Here is a 14392-nt window from a genome sequence, read left to right on the forward strand (position 1 = left end):
GGCAGAGGAATTTTTAAGCAGATTGTTTAATGGAATCTTGGAAATTGAGAGGATGATGAGGAGTGGAGAAGAAGTGTACTGGTGGGCCGATATTTAAGAATAAGGGGGATGTGTAGGACTGCAGTAACTACAGGGGGACAAAATTGATGAGCCACAGCATGAAGTAATGGGAAAGAGTAGTGGAAGGTCAGTTACGAAGGGAGGTGATGATCAGTGAGCAGCAGGATGGTGTCATGCCAAGAAAGAGCACCACAGATACAATGTTTGTTCTGAAGATGTTGATGGAGACGTCTAGAGAAGGTCAGAAGGAGTTGCATTGCGTCTTTGTGGACCTGGAGAAAGCATATGACAGGGTGACTGAGAGGAGCTGTGGTATTGTATGAGGAAATCAGGAGTGGAAGAGAAGAACGTAAGAGTTGTACAGGATATGTACGAAGGAAGTGTGACTGTGGTGAGGTCTATGTTAGGAGCGACGGAGATGGGATTACATCAGGGATGAGCTCTGAGCCCTTATTTGCAATGGTGATGGACAGGTGGGCAGACAAGATTAGACAGGAGTCCCCGTGGATTATGATGTCTGATGATGACATTGTGATCTGTAGCGAGAGTAGGGAGCAGGTTGAGGAGACCCTGGAGAGGTGGAGATCTGCTCTAGAGAGGAGAGGAATGAAGGTCAGAAGGAACAAAACAGAATACATGTGTGTAAATGAGAGGAAGGTCAGTGGAATGGTGAGGATGAGGGAGTAGAGTTGGTGAAGGTGAATGAGTTTAAATACTTGGGATCAACAGTACAGAGTAATGGGGATTGTGGAAGGGAGGTGAAGAAGAGAGTGCAGGCAGGGTGGAATGGGTGGAGAAGAGTGTCAGGAGTGATTTGTGACAGATGGGTATCAGCAAGAGTGAAAGGGAAGGTCTACAGGACGGTAGTGAGACCAGCTATGGTATATGGCCTGGAGACCGTGGCACAGGAGACAGAGCTGGAGGTGGCAGAGTTAAAGATGTTCAGATTTGTATTGGGTGTGACGAGGATGGACAGGATTAGAAATGAGGACATTAGATGGTCAGCTCAGGTTGGACAGTTGGTAGACAAAGTCAGAGAGGCGAGATTGTGTTGGTTTGGACATGTGCAGAGGAGAGATGAAGGGTATAATGAGAGAAGGGTGCTAAGGATAGAGCTGACAGGGAAGAGGAACAGAGGAAGGCCTAGGAGAAGGTTTATGGATGTGGTGAGAGAGGACATGCAGGTGATTGGTGTTACAGAGGACAGAAAGATATGGAAGAAGATGATCCACTGTGGCAACCCCTAATGGGAGCCGCCGAAAGAAGAAGATAGATAGGCATGAAAGGCATTTGTCATAGAATACACGGGTTGACTGCCATCCTGGCTGGGATAAATGTTTCCCTACCCAGCTGGCACGCCTTGGTAATAGAAGGAGACTGGCACCAGGGGCCATGTGTTCTCCCACTCCGACAGGTGGCAGCAACTCTCTGGTGGATCTTCCATATACTGTACACACCTGCAGGGCTTCATGGGAATTCGAGTTCCAGTGGGCAGCCCTGCTGGGTCTTGTGGGAGCTGTGCAGAGGATGTTTCCTCATTTTTGGGACGGTGCCTGACCTAACCTCACTTGGAAGTGCTTTCTGGATGCAGTGTGGTTGCACTGGAAGTACTCCTGGGTCTGGTATAAAGAAAGCCACTCTTCCTCATTTGGGGAGTTGGCGTCAGGTGTGGGGGGCGTACAAATCTGTCCTGGCCGGTTAGAGAGAGAGAGAGAGAGAGAGAGAGAATGGTATTGTGCTTGTGCCACTGTCGCAAGGACGCCTCTGTAAGGTATCTGTATACTAAACCTTGCATTTGCACCTGGCACTTGTGGTTGTGGTTGGGGTTCGAGGTGCTGCAACGACCCCAACTGCATGTTGCTTCTTGTCAGCATCCTTCAAACCAACAACCAAAAAAGGGCACGCAAGTCATTAAGCAATACAAGTAGCCGTCTCCGTCACAGGTGGCCAGCAATTCAACCATAATAACCAGCATTCCTTAAGCTTTGGAGGTAGAGAAATAAAAACTGTTTACTTCATATTCCTTGCTCTTTAAACCTACCAAATAGAATGTTAATTCTTAAAATAAGGGCATACAAAATATATGATTGATGATGATGATGATTCTTTACTTCTATATAGCACTTTCTAAGGTACTTGAAACACTTCAGTAAGTGGGGAGCCACTTCAACCAGCACTAATGGGCAGCACCCACCTGGATGATTCGATGGCAGCCATTTTTTCACCAGTGCGCTCCCCACACATTACCTGTTAGGTGGTGAAGGGGTAAGAGACAGGAGATGATTAGGGGGCCAGAATGACTAGGCTGTGGTGTGCAATTTAGCCAGGACTTCGGGACACCCCCTGCTCGTTACGAAGGATGCCCAAGGAGCTTTTATGACAACAGAGAGTCAGGCCTTCTTCCAAAGGACAGCGCCATTTTTCCAGCACATTGCACTGGGGCATTGGGATCCACATTCAGACCACAGGGTACGCGCCCCCTGCTGGTCGTCTTCCAGCAGCAGCCCAAGCCTTTCCCATCCAAGTACAGTGGAACCTTGGGTCAGTAATTTCCCCTCTAGGATTGTATGTAAATACAATTAATCCATTCCAGACCATACGAGCTCTATGTAAATATATTTTTTTAAAGATTTTTAAGCACAAAAATAGTTAATTATACCACAGAATGCACAGTGTAACAGTAAACTAAATGTAAAAACATTGAATAACACTGAGAAAACCTGGAACAGAGAAAACTAACTAGGGAATCCATTCCCGGGCACCCGGCAATTTATTCCCGCTTTCCTGGGAATGAAACTGCCGTAATTCCCGGGAAACCGGGAACGGCCAAGCTCGCATATATACCGTGTAAAAATTAATCAAGAAATAACAGAGTTATAGTTGAAAATAATTAAATGGCATGGTGTTTTGGCCCACGGTGTAGTGTTTTGCAGATGGATTCACTCAACCAGCAGCAGTCGTCAGTCTCCCAGCTCCCACTAAGACTGAGTATAGTGGACTGGGAGGAGTCTGCACTTGGGAGCTTATGAATGCCAGGACGGGGCAGACTTCAATGACGTCTGTCAGACAACAGCTTTGAACAACAACTTGAAATTGCGATGCGTCAGTCTGTTGCATCCGCATTACCTGTGCCAAGAAACTTGCCATCACAGAATGATGACAAGAATCTGGATGCATCAGTAAAAGCTGAAATGGCGGCGTTTCAGAACAACGACAAGCACGGGCGTTGTTTAGAACAAGTGTATCAGTATCTGATCAGGTAGATCGCGTTGCATTATTAAAAAAAATGTTTTTTAAATGTTAGTCTATCATATATCCTCCCTATGGCATTTGCCACTTGATTGACATACAGGACGGCCAGTCTGAGATCTCTTTCCTTCTAACACCCTGGTCATCCCACATGTACCCATACAATCAGACTGTGATTCAGACTACGAATGCCATGAATGTAATTACACCGATCTACATGCTGTCAAATGAACGAACCACACGCCGTGGCTTCGCCTCTGACGCTGTCATCCGAGGTTCGATTCCCGAGAGGGAGTGCAGTGAGTGTGTACGCCTAATGAGCCCAGAATTAGGGAGAAACACGTGTCCTGTACTCTTTACATTATTTGACAGTAAAATTTTGCAAGCTTTCTATGATCTGCTTCTCGCAACTGAAGAGGGCACCGTGGTGGATGTTTGCTGACAGAAGCGTTACCTGGTAGGTAACCACCCATACAATCAGATTGTGATTCAGACTACGAATGCCATGAATGTAATTACCCCGATCTACATGATGTCAAATAAACAAACTACACGCCATGGCGCAACGTAAAGGCCAAAACACGTGTCACGTACTCTGCATTATTTGGCAGTAAAACTATGCAATATATATATATATATATATATATATATATATATATATATATATATATATGTATATATATATATATATTATATATATATATATATATATATATGTATATGTGTATATATATATATATATATATGTGTATGTATGTATGTATATATGTGTATATATGTATACTAATAAAAGGCAAAGCCCTCACTTACTCACTCACTCACTCATCACTAATTCTCCAACTTCCCGTGTAGGTAGAAGGCTGAAATTTGGCAGGCTCATTCCTTACAGCTTACTTACAAAAGTTGGACAGGTTTCATTTCGAAATTCTACGCCTAATGGTCATAACTGGAAGGTATTTTTCTCCATTAACTGTAATGGAGTAGAGCTGCAAAGGCGTAGGGGCGGAGTTTAGTGTGACATCATCACGCCTCCCACGTAATCACGTGAACTGACTGTCAACGCAGTGCGTAGAAAACCAGGAAGACCTACAAAAGCGCTTAAGAAAACATGCATTATATAATTGAGAAGGCAGCGAAACAATAAGAAGCGAGCGAGTGACATATACTACCATATTCATGAGTGCTGCTACCTCGGAAAGAAAGCAAGGTGTAAACCTAAACTTTAAATTAAGTTCATAGACAGGCTACGCTGGCGTTTCACATGCCCACAGGTAATGCGGGATACAAGTTTAATGAGAGGACGAGGATATAAACGAGAGTTTTGATCACTTTGTAACTAAGTTAAAATTGTAGGTGAAGGGGTGTGCTTATGCAAATTCGAGAGACTGTGTTTGTGGGGATTGACAGTTAAAGGCGGGTGGGGGAGTCACGTCATCATCTCCCTCCCATTTACCTCAAGTTAATACACACGCTGTCTCTAGAGTTTCAACACACTGAATCCTCCAGGCACTACTTACAAAAGGTCACATTGACAATCGTGTTACGCTATTTTTAAAATCTTTCCTTTTCTTAGCACAAGCACAGCTGAGAAGCTTCGATGCATGTGCTCCATAAGCGTTGAAAAATAATGCATTTAATCACACTTTGCATTACAAGCAAAGGGGAGCTTTTGTCAATGCATGATTTCCTGGTACACGATTACATTGATCAGCGCATCCCGATTCATTTTACCCTCGCACCACCTTAGTTTGAGAAGAAGTATGAAAAATATGAGGTTAACACAGAAAAACAGATCACCAATTCAAGCTTTATGAATAATCGATTAGCCATCAATAATTGTTTTGGTAAAGCCATCCTCCTTCCATTTTATAATTTTTCCGCCACTAGCCATGATTAAATGAACGGTAAAAAGTAAGAGCGGAGGGTGACTTATTTAGGCAGGAATATATATGATAGCAACACTCATGACAATGTCAATCATGTTACGTTATTATTAAAATGTTTCCTTTTCTTTTCATTACTTCTTTAACACACTACTTCTCCGCTCAGTAGCGGGTATTTTGCTATATATATAATATATGAATTACCTCCAAAGAGCGCTGAGACTTTTGATATCATGAGCGTGTGTACAAAAGGGGTCTCCTGCCCAGCAAAAGTCGAGCAGCCAGCGCGCGCATAGCTGTGCCGGCCTTTGAGGCGCTGACTGCGCTTCTGCCTTAAGTCAAAGTGAGCACTTTTAATTTTTTCATCCTCCCCTGAGCTATAGCCCAGACAAGTGCAAACACGGGACCCCTTTTCTACACCACGGCAAAATAATACTAAGGCGATTCACACTTTTCTTTGCACGTATACGATTATCAGGTCCTCAGCTCGGATTATGAAACACGCACAGAGTGGAGGACTCACAGTGCCATCACAGCCGATTAATGGCGGGGCGTCTCACCAGTCTACACAAGACCCACGCGACTGTCCCAAAAGGCGATCATAACGTCAGCGAACACATCTCTCTATACTATATAAAAGAAAAAGGCAACTTTCCTTTCTTTACACCTTTTTTTCCTTTTATCCCAAACCAAAGCCTTTCTCTCTTAACACGGCAGAGGACACAAAATAATTTTCTTTAATTGCGGTAAGGCACATTACCAGAGGCACAAATTTGAGCGTTCACATAGAAAATGTAATTTCTATACCACAGCCGTCGTGTAGCGCCTTTCAAAAGGGATCTACTACCGAGAGATGATCCATATACATTTTAGCTGCTGTTAGTTACTTACCTGTTGTGTTACACAGTCTTTAAAATGTAGTTTACCCGTAACCACTCCAGTAGTGCTCAATGTACCTGTACTTCTTAAAACGTTAATGTTTTACTGTTTAATAACTTATAGACTATATTTCATTATTTTCCCTTGCACTCAGTGACCAAAGCTATACACACACATATAGACACATACAAACATACACACAAGTATATGTATGTGTATATATATGTATGTATGTGTATATATATATATATATATATATATATATATATATACACACACACACACACACACATACATACATACATACATACACACATATATATAATTTGTGTGTGTAGATATGTATATAGATATGTAGATATGAAGATATGTATGTGTATATATATGTATATTATATATATATGTATGTATGTGTGTGTGTGTGTGTGTGTGTGTATATATATGACAGCAGCAATCCAAGCTGTGAGAAAACAGTAAAAAGGAGGCGTGTCAGACGTCGTGGTACATTTTCTGATGCAGCTACCGAAAACAACTTTGTGACGCTGCCACCAAATACACAAAACAATTACTTTGACAATCATGTTACATTATTTTTAAAATGTTTCCTTTTCTTTTCATAACTTCTTTAACACATGACATCGCTAAGCGCTGGTATTTTGCTATATATATATATATATATATATCACAGCGACACTCATAACAGTGACAAAACAATTACATTGACAATCATGTTACGTTATTTTCAAAATGTTTCCTTTTCTTTCTCTTTCCTTCTTTAACACACTACTTCTCCACTGCCAAGCGTGGGTATTTTGCTATATATATATATATATATATATATATATATATATAGAGATATATATATAGAGATATAGATAGATAGATAGATATGAGAACAACATAGATAGATAGATAGATAGATATGAGAACAACACTCATATCAATGACAAAACAATTACATTAACAATCATGTTACGTTATTTTTAAAATTTTTCCTTTTCTTTTCGTACCTTCTTTAAAACACTACTTCTCCGCTGCGAAGCGCGGTATTCTGCTAGTGTGTATATATATGTATATATGTGTATATATGTGTATGTATATATGTGTATATATGTATGTATATATGTATATATATATATATATATATATGTGTATGTATATATATATATATATATATATATATACACAAAGTGTGGGCACCCCTGAACTAGATACATGTACAGTACTTATATGACAGCATGAACTGCTTGTAGATAAGGTTAGTCTTTTATTGGTGTCAACATATTGCAGTAGTTTTATTAAAAATAAGTGTTGGTCGTTCTAAAACCGTTCACATGTGAGATGCCCGTGCACTGTGTCATGCCCGGGATTCCTGAATTCCCGGGAATGGATTCCCTAAAACTAACTTTGCAGTCTCTTTAAAAACAAGCCCGGTGTTTTCTTTAACTCTCTCTCTCTCTCCCTCTCTCTCTCCCTCTCTCTCTCTCTGTGTCTCTCTCTCTCTCTCGCTGCACACGGAATGCACAGGGAGAGACTGAACACGTACGGAAATCATCGACGCGTACGAACTGGAAGGGAAACTGGCTTGTTCGTCACCCGAGTGTGTGGTCGTGAACTTTTTGGTCGTAACCCGATTTGTACGTGGTCCGAGATGTTTGTGACCCGAGGTTCCACTGTACTGGCCGGGCCCGACCATGCTGAACTTCAGATGGATGACCTGTTCTGGTCGTATGTGCAACATATCACTCCACTACACTCCACCACCCTTGTAATTGTTATCTTATTACATAACCGGATGTGACTAGCAGATGCATTATGGGTAGAACCTAAACTAAAGTCTTCCCATTGGGTTTAACGAGAGAGTGCATCCTGACCAATTCTGTGATGGCCTACCAGGTTCCAAGCAGGAGAGCGATGCACTTGTCACTGAGCTGCTCACTGAAGCACGCCACCTCCTGGAAGGCCGAGTAGACCAGATGTGGGCTGGTCGTGTTCCACATTTTGGGGAGGCTCCAAAAGCCGCTCTCTAGAATGGGCTCGAATTCTGCAAAGACAGACAATTGGAGTAGATTGACATAACAACGCCAGGCCTGTCTGCACCTTCCACCGCTCTTCGGGTCTCCTTACCTCTGAAGTAAGATGGATCGCTCTCCTGTAGGGTGTAGGATGCCTGCTGGAGGGTACCGTCCAGTCTCTGCATCAGCTTCCTCACTTTGGAGACATGGGCTGCACTGTTGGCGTCCATTGAATGATCTGTGTGAGGCCACCGTCGTAAGGCCTCGCCCAACTCGGCTGTAGACGGAGCGAGACCAGGAGATAAATTAGGGAAAGACCTGCAGATCCGCGGAACCTGAGAATTCTTAATACAGAAAAGGTGATAAAACCACTGAGTGGGGAAGGAGATATTTGGATTTCATTTTAATTTATTAATCTCCGAGGGGTTATTATCTTTTTGCACAACCTTTTTCGGGTCGACCATTGTACAGCGTCCTCTGGAATGATTTTCAGGTTAAGGGCCCAACAGAGTGGGATCCCTTCTGGCACTTCCAGATACCAGCACAGATCCTTAGCCTCAGAGCCACCACTCTGCCTTAAGTTTACGAGGGTTGGTCAAAAAAAGCAACGGGAATCTGAAAGTTACGCGGTAATCACAACGGATAGAAGCTGACGCAATGCCAAACGTTTGCAAAATTCACTGGAGGATGTTGGGTTATCGAGATCGGTATTGGCGCAAACTTTACATTACAGTACCCCCCAAGTCATCATACAGTGGTGTGAAAAACTATTTGCCCCCTTCCTGATTTCTTATTCTTTTGCATGTTTGTCACACAAAATGTTTCTAATCATCAAACACATTTGACCATTAGTCAAATATAACACAAGTAAACACAAATGAAGTTTTTAAATGATGCTTTTTATTATTTAGGGAGAAAAAAATCCAAACCTACATGGCCCTGTGTGAAAAAGTAATTGCCCCCTTGTTAGAAAATAACCTAACTGTGGTGTATCACACCTGAGTTCAATTTCCTGATTACTGCCACACCTGTTTCAATCAAGAAATCACTTCAATAGGAGCTGCCTGACACAGAGAAGTAGACCAAAAGCACCTCAAGCTAGACATCATGCCAAGATCCAAAGAAATTCAGGAACAAATGAGAACGGAAGTCATTGAGATCTATCAGTCTGGTAAAGGTTATAAAGCCATTTCTAAAGCTTTGGGACTCCAGCGAACCACAGTGAGAGCCATTATCTACAAATGGCAAAAACATGGAACAGTGGTGAACCTTCCCAGGAGTGGCCGGCCGACCAAAATTACCCCAAGAACGCAGAGACGACTCATCCGAGAGGTCACAAAAGACCCCAGGACAACGTCTAAAGAACTGCAGGCATCACTTGCCTCAATTAAGGTCAGTGTTCACGACTCCACCATAAGAAAGAGACTGGGCAAAAACGGCCTGCATGGCAGATTTCCAAGACGCAAACCACTGTTAAGCAAAAGAACATTAGGGCTCGTCTCAATTTTGCTAAGAAACATCTCAATGATTGCCAAGACTTTTGGGAAAATACCTTGTGGACTGATGAGACAAAAGTTGAACTTTTGGAAGGCAAATGTCCGTTACATCTGGCGTAAAAGGAACACAGCATTTCAGAAAAAGAACATCATACCAACAGTAAAATATGGTGGTGGTAGTGTGATGGTCTGGGGTTGTTTTGCTGCTTCAGGACCTGGAAGGCTTGCTGTGATAGATGGAACCATGAATTCTACTGTCTACCAAAAATCCTGAAGGAGAATGTCCGCCATCTGTTCGTCAACTCAAGCTGAAGCGATCTTGGGTGCTGCAACAGGACAATGACCCAAAACACACCAGCAAATCCACCTCTGAATGGCTGAAGAAAAACAAAATGAAGACTTTGAAGTGGCCTAGTCAAAGTCCTGACCTGAATCCAATTGAGATGCTATGGCATGACCTTAAAAAGGCGGTTCATGCTAGAAAACCCTCAAATAAAGCTGAATTACAACAATTCTGCAAAGATGAGTGGGCCAAAATTCCTCCAGAGTGCCGTAAAAGACTCATTGCAAGTTATCGCAAACGCTTGATTGCAGTTATTGCTGCTAAGGGTGGCCCAACCAGTTATTAGGTTCAGGGGCAATTACTTTTCACACAGGGCCATGTAGGTTTGGATTTTTTTTCTTCCTAAATAATAAAAACCATCATTTAAAAACTGCATTTTGTGTTTACTTGTGTTATATTTGACTAATGGTCAAATGTGTTTGATGATCAGAAACATTTTGTGTGACAAACATGCACAAGAATAAGAAATCAGGAAGGGGGCAAATAGTTTTTCACACCACTGTATGTTAGAGTTCATTTTTACTTTCAAATAAAATTTTCATTATTAGATTATACAGGGGCGGCACGGTGGCGCAGTGGTAGCGCTGCTGCCTCGCAGTTAGGAGACCCGGGTTCGCTTCCCGGGTCCTCCCTGCATGGAGTTTGCATGTTCTCCCCGTGTCTGCGTGGGTTTCCTCCGGGCCAATCCAAAGACATGCAGGTTAGGTGGATTGGCGATTCTAAATTGGCCCTAGTGTGTGCTTGGTGTGTGGGTGTGTTTGTGTGTGTCCTGCGGTGGGTTGGCACCCTGCCCAGGATTGGTTCCTGCCTTGTGCCCTGTGTTGGCTGGGATTGGCTCCAGCAGACCCCCGTGACCCTGTATTCGGATTCAGCGGGTTAGAAAATGGATGGATGGATGGATGGATTATACAGGGTGGCTCAGGGAAATGGGAAATTTTGGAAGTAGGTGTTGGCGACCCTGGTGCGTTGGCAGGGACCATTGTGACCTCGTTGAGAACAAGTCAAGTCAAGTTGGGGAGCATGCACTGGTACAGCTCATTGTCAACCCACTACACGACGAAACAACTCGGGATCCTGGTTGGCAACCCCCCAGGCAGACACCGCAGTCCAGTCCCACCCTCCGGAAATGACCCTCTATCTGCCACAGCCAGGTGTTACGTGGGCGACCTCTTGGCCTGGTCCAGTCACTCGGGTCCTCAACAATGACGATCTTACAAGCCGGATCACCCTCAGGTAATCGTGCCACATGGCCATAGTGCCGTAAATGACGCTCCCTCACCTCAATGCAGGTCATGTGCCTCATTCAGGACTCCATGAGCAACACAAAGTCAAGCCAGCGGGGCCCAAGGAGAGACACAGTAACAAAGGAGTCCAGTCTTCATCTCAGGTCACGGGATAGCGTCCATGTCTCGCAACCATATAGCAGGGCAGAAAGCACCAGGACTCTTAAAGACTTGGAACTTTGGCCTTTGGCATAGACATCAGGGGCGCCACACACCTCTTTATCAGAGACCTCATGACCCCCCATGCTCTCCCAATCTCTCTACTGACTTCATAGGAAGAGTCACCAGAGACATGAATGTCACTGCCGAGGTCAGTAAACCTCTCATTGAGAACCCAAGAGCAGTGGAGTGGAACACGACGAGCGTTCGTTCTGAAAGCCTTTTATAAGAATGGTGATCGTGTGAATCTCGGCGTTATTACCAGTTAGGACGTCACCACATGGGTGCGTAATTTCGAGGAAACGGGTTCAGCCTTAAAAAAAGAAGTCCCCAGGTGGTGTCAGAACGGTTACAGTATGGTGTGCTGTGTCATCACACGGTGTGCCCTTGCCTTTTTGAAAATGAGGAGGGCATTGCAACCACAGTTACATCTGCTCGGTATGTTGCTATGCTTGAAACATTTTTTTGTGCAAAACTTCGCCCATCTGAATATTGAAAACATGCAGTTTGAAGAGGACGGAGCCACTTCAAATGCTGCCGCACCAATCGATGGCAGCTATTCGATGATCATTTGGAAAGCGCGTCACTTTGGTGACATTCTGTGGCCTCCAAGATCTCCAGATCTCACTGTTTGTGATTTTTTTTTTCCTGTGGGGACATCTTGAAAGCCAAGGGTACCGCACACGTCCTGCTGAACTAAAAAGGAGGACTGAAGAGAAAATCGCTGGCCTTCCTCTTAACCTGTGACGTCCAGCAATGCAGAATTTCCACAACAGGCTCTCAGAAATGGACAACACCTTCATAAGGTTTTCTTCAAAACATAAAATGAAAATTCATTAGCATCATTAAATGCATATCCTGTACAATATGTGTCATCATTAAAAGTAATTTGTAATGTGTTTATTCGTGCATTGAACATCAATTGAAAATTTCCCGTTTCCCTGCGTCACCCTCTATATTGAAGAAGCTCGCTGTTAGCTCATGCCTTTAGTACTCTTAGGAGGCATTTTAATTGAAGCCTCTTGATGTGTGACCCAGTCTCGCTGCTCCTTCTCTACATAAGAACCATTATAATCTCGTATGGCAGAATTCTGACTCCGAAAGATCTGCTTATCGGGAACTTACAAGGACATGAGAAGTGAAACTAATCACATACGTTTTTGTAATTAACTGTGTGTTTAAAGAGCTGTAAATCAGTCATCTCCTACCACGGGCCGAGTGACTCTGTGCCTGTGTCAATAGAGACATCCTGAGGTGGCTTCTTGAATCTGACTTTGACATCATGCACTATGGCAGGTGAAGATCCATAGCTGATATCCAGATGTGCAGCAGAGAGGGTGCTAGTCAACCCTTGTCTTCTATGACAAGTGCCTCTCATATCTGTCTTATGTCACTCACGAGCGCATGGTTAGGCAGTCGATGGACTTGACCAAATGTGCCTATAGCCGGACCAGGGCTTGGCGATGCACACTGAACACCTTCTCTCCTTCCTCTATCATATAGTGCCTTTCATATCATCTGTCTGTCTATCTATCTATTATATAGTGCCTTTCACTCCATCTATCTATCTGTTATATAGTGCCTTTTCTATCTATCTGACTATCCATCTATTATATAGTGCCTTTCACTGTATCTATTTATCTATCTATCTCTCTGTCTATCTATCTATTAATTATATAGTGCCTTTCACTCTATCTGTCTATCTATCTATCTATCTTTCTGTCTATCTATTATATAGTGCCTTTCAGTCTATCTATCTCTATTATATAGTGCCTTTCACATCTATCTATCTATCTATCTATCTATCTATCTATCTATTATATAGTGCCTTTCAGTCTATCTATCTCTATTATATAGTGCCTTTCACATCTATCTATCTCTATTATATAGTATCTATCTATCTATCTATCTATCTATCTATTATATAGTGCCTTTCACTCTGTCTATCTATCTATGATATAGTGCCTTTTCTATATGTCTGTCTATCTCCTAAAGTGCTGTTCCTTGTCCTATAATTCATTTTTCTCACTTCAATGATTTCGCATATTTTTTTTTGACTTGGGTGCCACACCATTAACTGGTCTCTTGTGTTTAGAACAGTCAAGTCCTACATTTCTGTTTCTTGCTGTTTTTAAACCTGGCCACAGAGCACCTAAATCTTCACATTTCCGAATGTTAGCTTACCTTTATTATTTAGCAGGTAACAGATTATAATAACATATGATGGTATGAAATATAAATTTGAATTTATGGTCCATTTCCTGTGAACCAGTCCAAATACAGAATGGTAGTTCTTGTCCTTATACAGAAAAAAAAACAAACTGTGGCCCCATGTCACCTTTAAATACATGTTGTAATGGCGAGACAGCAAGAGGATTAGCCTTGATAGCCAGCTTTACCATAAATAGCTTGTTAAACCCCAGCACTGATTCCTTTTCGTTTTGTTTTTGTTTTTTTTCCAATTTTTCTAAACTTGCACTTTCACACTGCTATCCCAATCCATTGAATATTTGACTATTAGACAGCAGGAGGCAGTTTCATTTTTGGCCAGCGTTCAGTTTGGTTTCTTCTCCATCCATTCTTCTGGATATCCAGGTTGTACTTTTTATAATCGTCTTCCTCAACTGTGGAGATAAAAACAGGGTCTATTTTTTTTTTTTTTCTGGTGCTCCTGTCTCACATTGGCACACATCTGTCTTTGATTCTCTGCTGCTCACAGTCTGTATGGAACTTGCATGTTCTCCACGTGAAAGACTTGTTTGGCCGATGACTTGTCTTCATCCCGTGACTCGTGCCTTTGACTGCCTTCTCACTGAGTTGCTCCGAGTGTTCTTTTGCCTTCAGTGTGTAAGTTTGACTTTCCATATTCAGCTGCATTGATCAAGCAGTCATGTGCAACCACACTGAACCAATTCTGTGACTTCTAAAAGCAGCTGTGATGATTTAGGGGGTGTCATATTAAAGGGGGTGAATACTCACGTGATCAACTATTTTGCATTTTATGTTTCTAATTAATTTAGACCAC

At 42.6% G+C, this 14392-nt stretch overlaps 1 protein-coding gene across 2 annotated transcripts in view; it reads right to left on the reverse strand.

Annotated features, from left to right (window-relative positions):
* Positions 1-14392, reverse strand: part of c13h16orf89 (chromosome 13 C16orf89 homolog) — an 83650-nt gene that overhangs the window by 7093 nt on the left and 62165 nt on the right. For both annotated transcript variants that reach the window (XM_039773904.1, XM_039773905.1), the window contains exons 2-3: positions 8199-8363; positions 7965-8115 (exon numbers count right to left, since the gene is read on the reverse strand). In XM_039773904.1, coding sequence (XP_039629838.1) covers positions 7965-8115; positions 8199-8363 — 316 coding nt within the window. The remainder of the gene's footprint in view (positions 1-7964; positions 8116-8198; positions 8364-14392) is intronic.

This window comes from Polypterus senegalus, chromosome 13, assembly GCF_016835505.1.
Source record: "Polypterus senegalus isolate Bchr_013 chromosome 13, ASM1683550v1, whole genome shotgun sequence".
Taxonomy (NCBI): Eukaryota; Metazoa; Chordata; class Cladistia; order Polypteriformes; family Polypteridae; genus Polypterus; species Polypterus senegalus.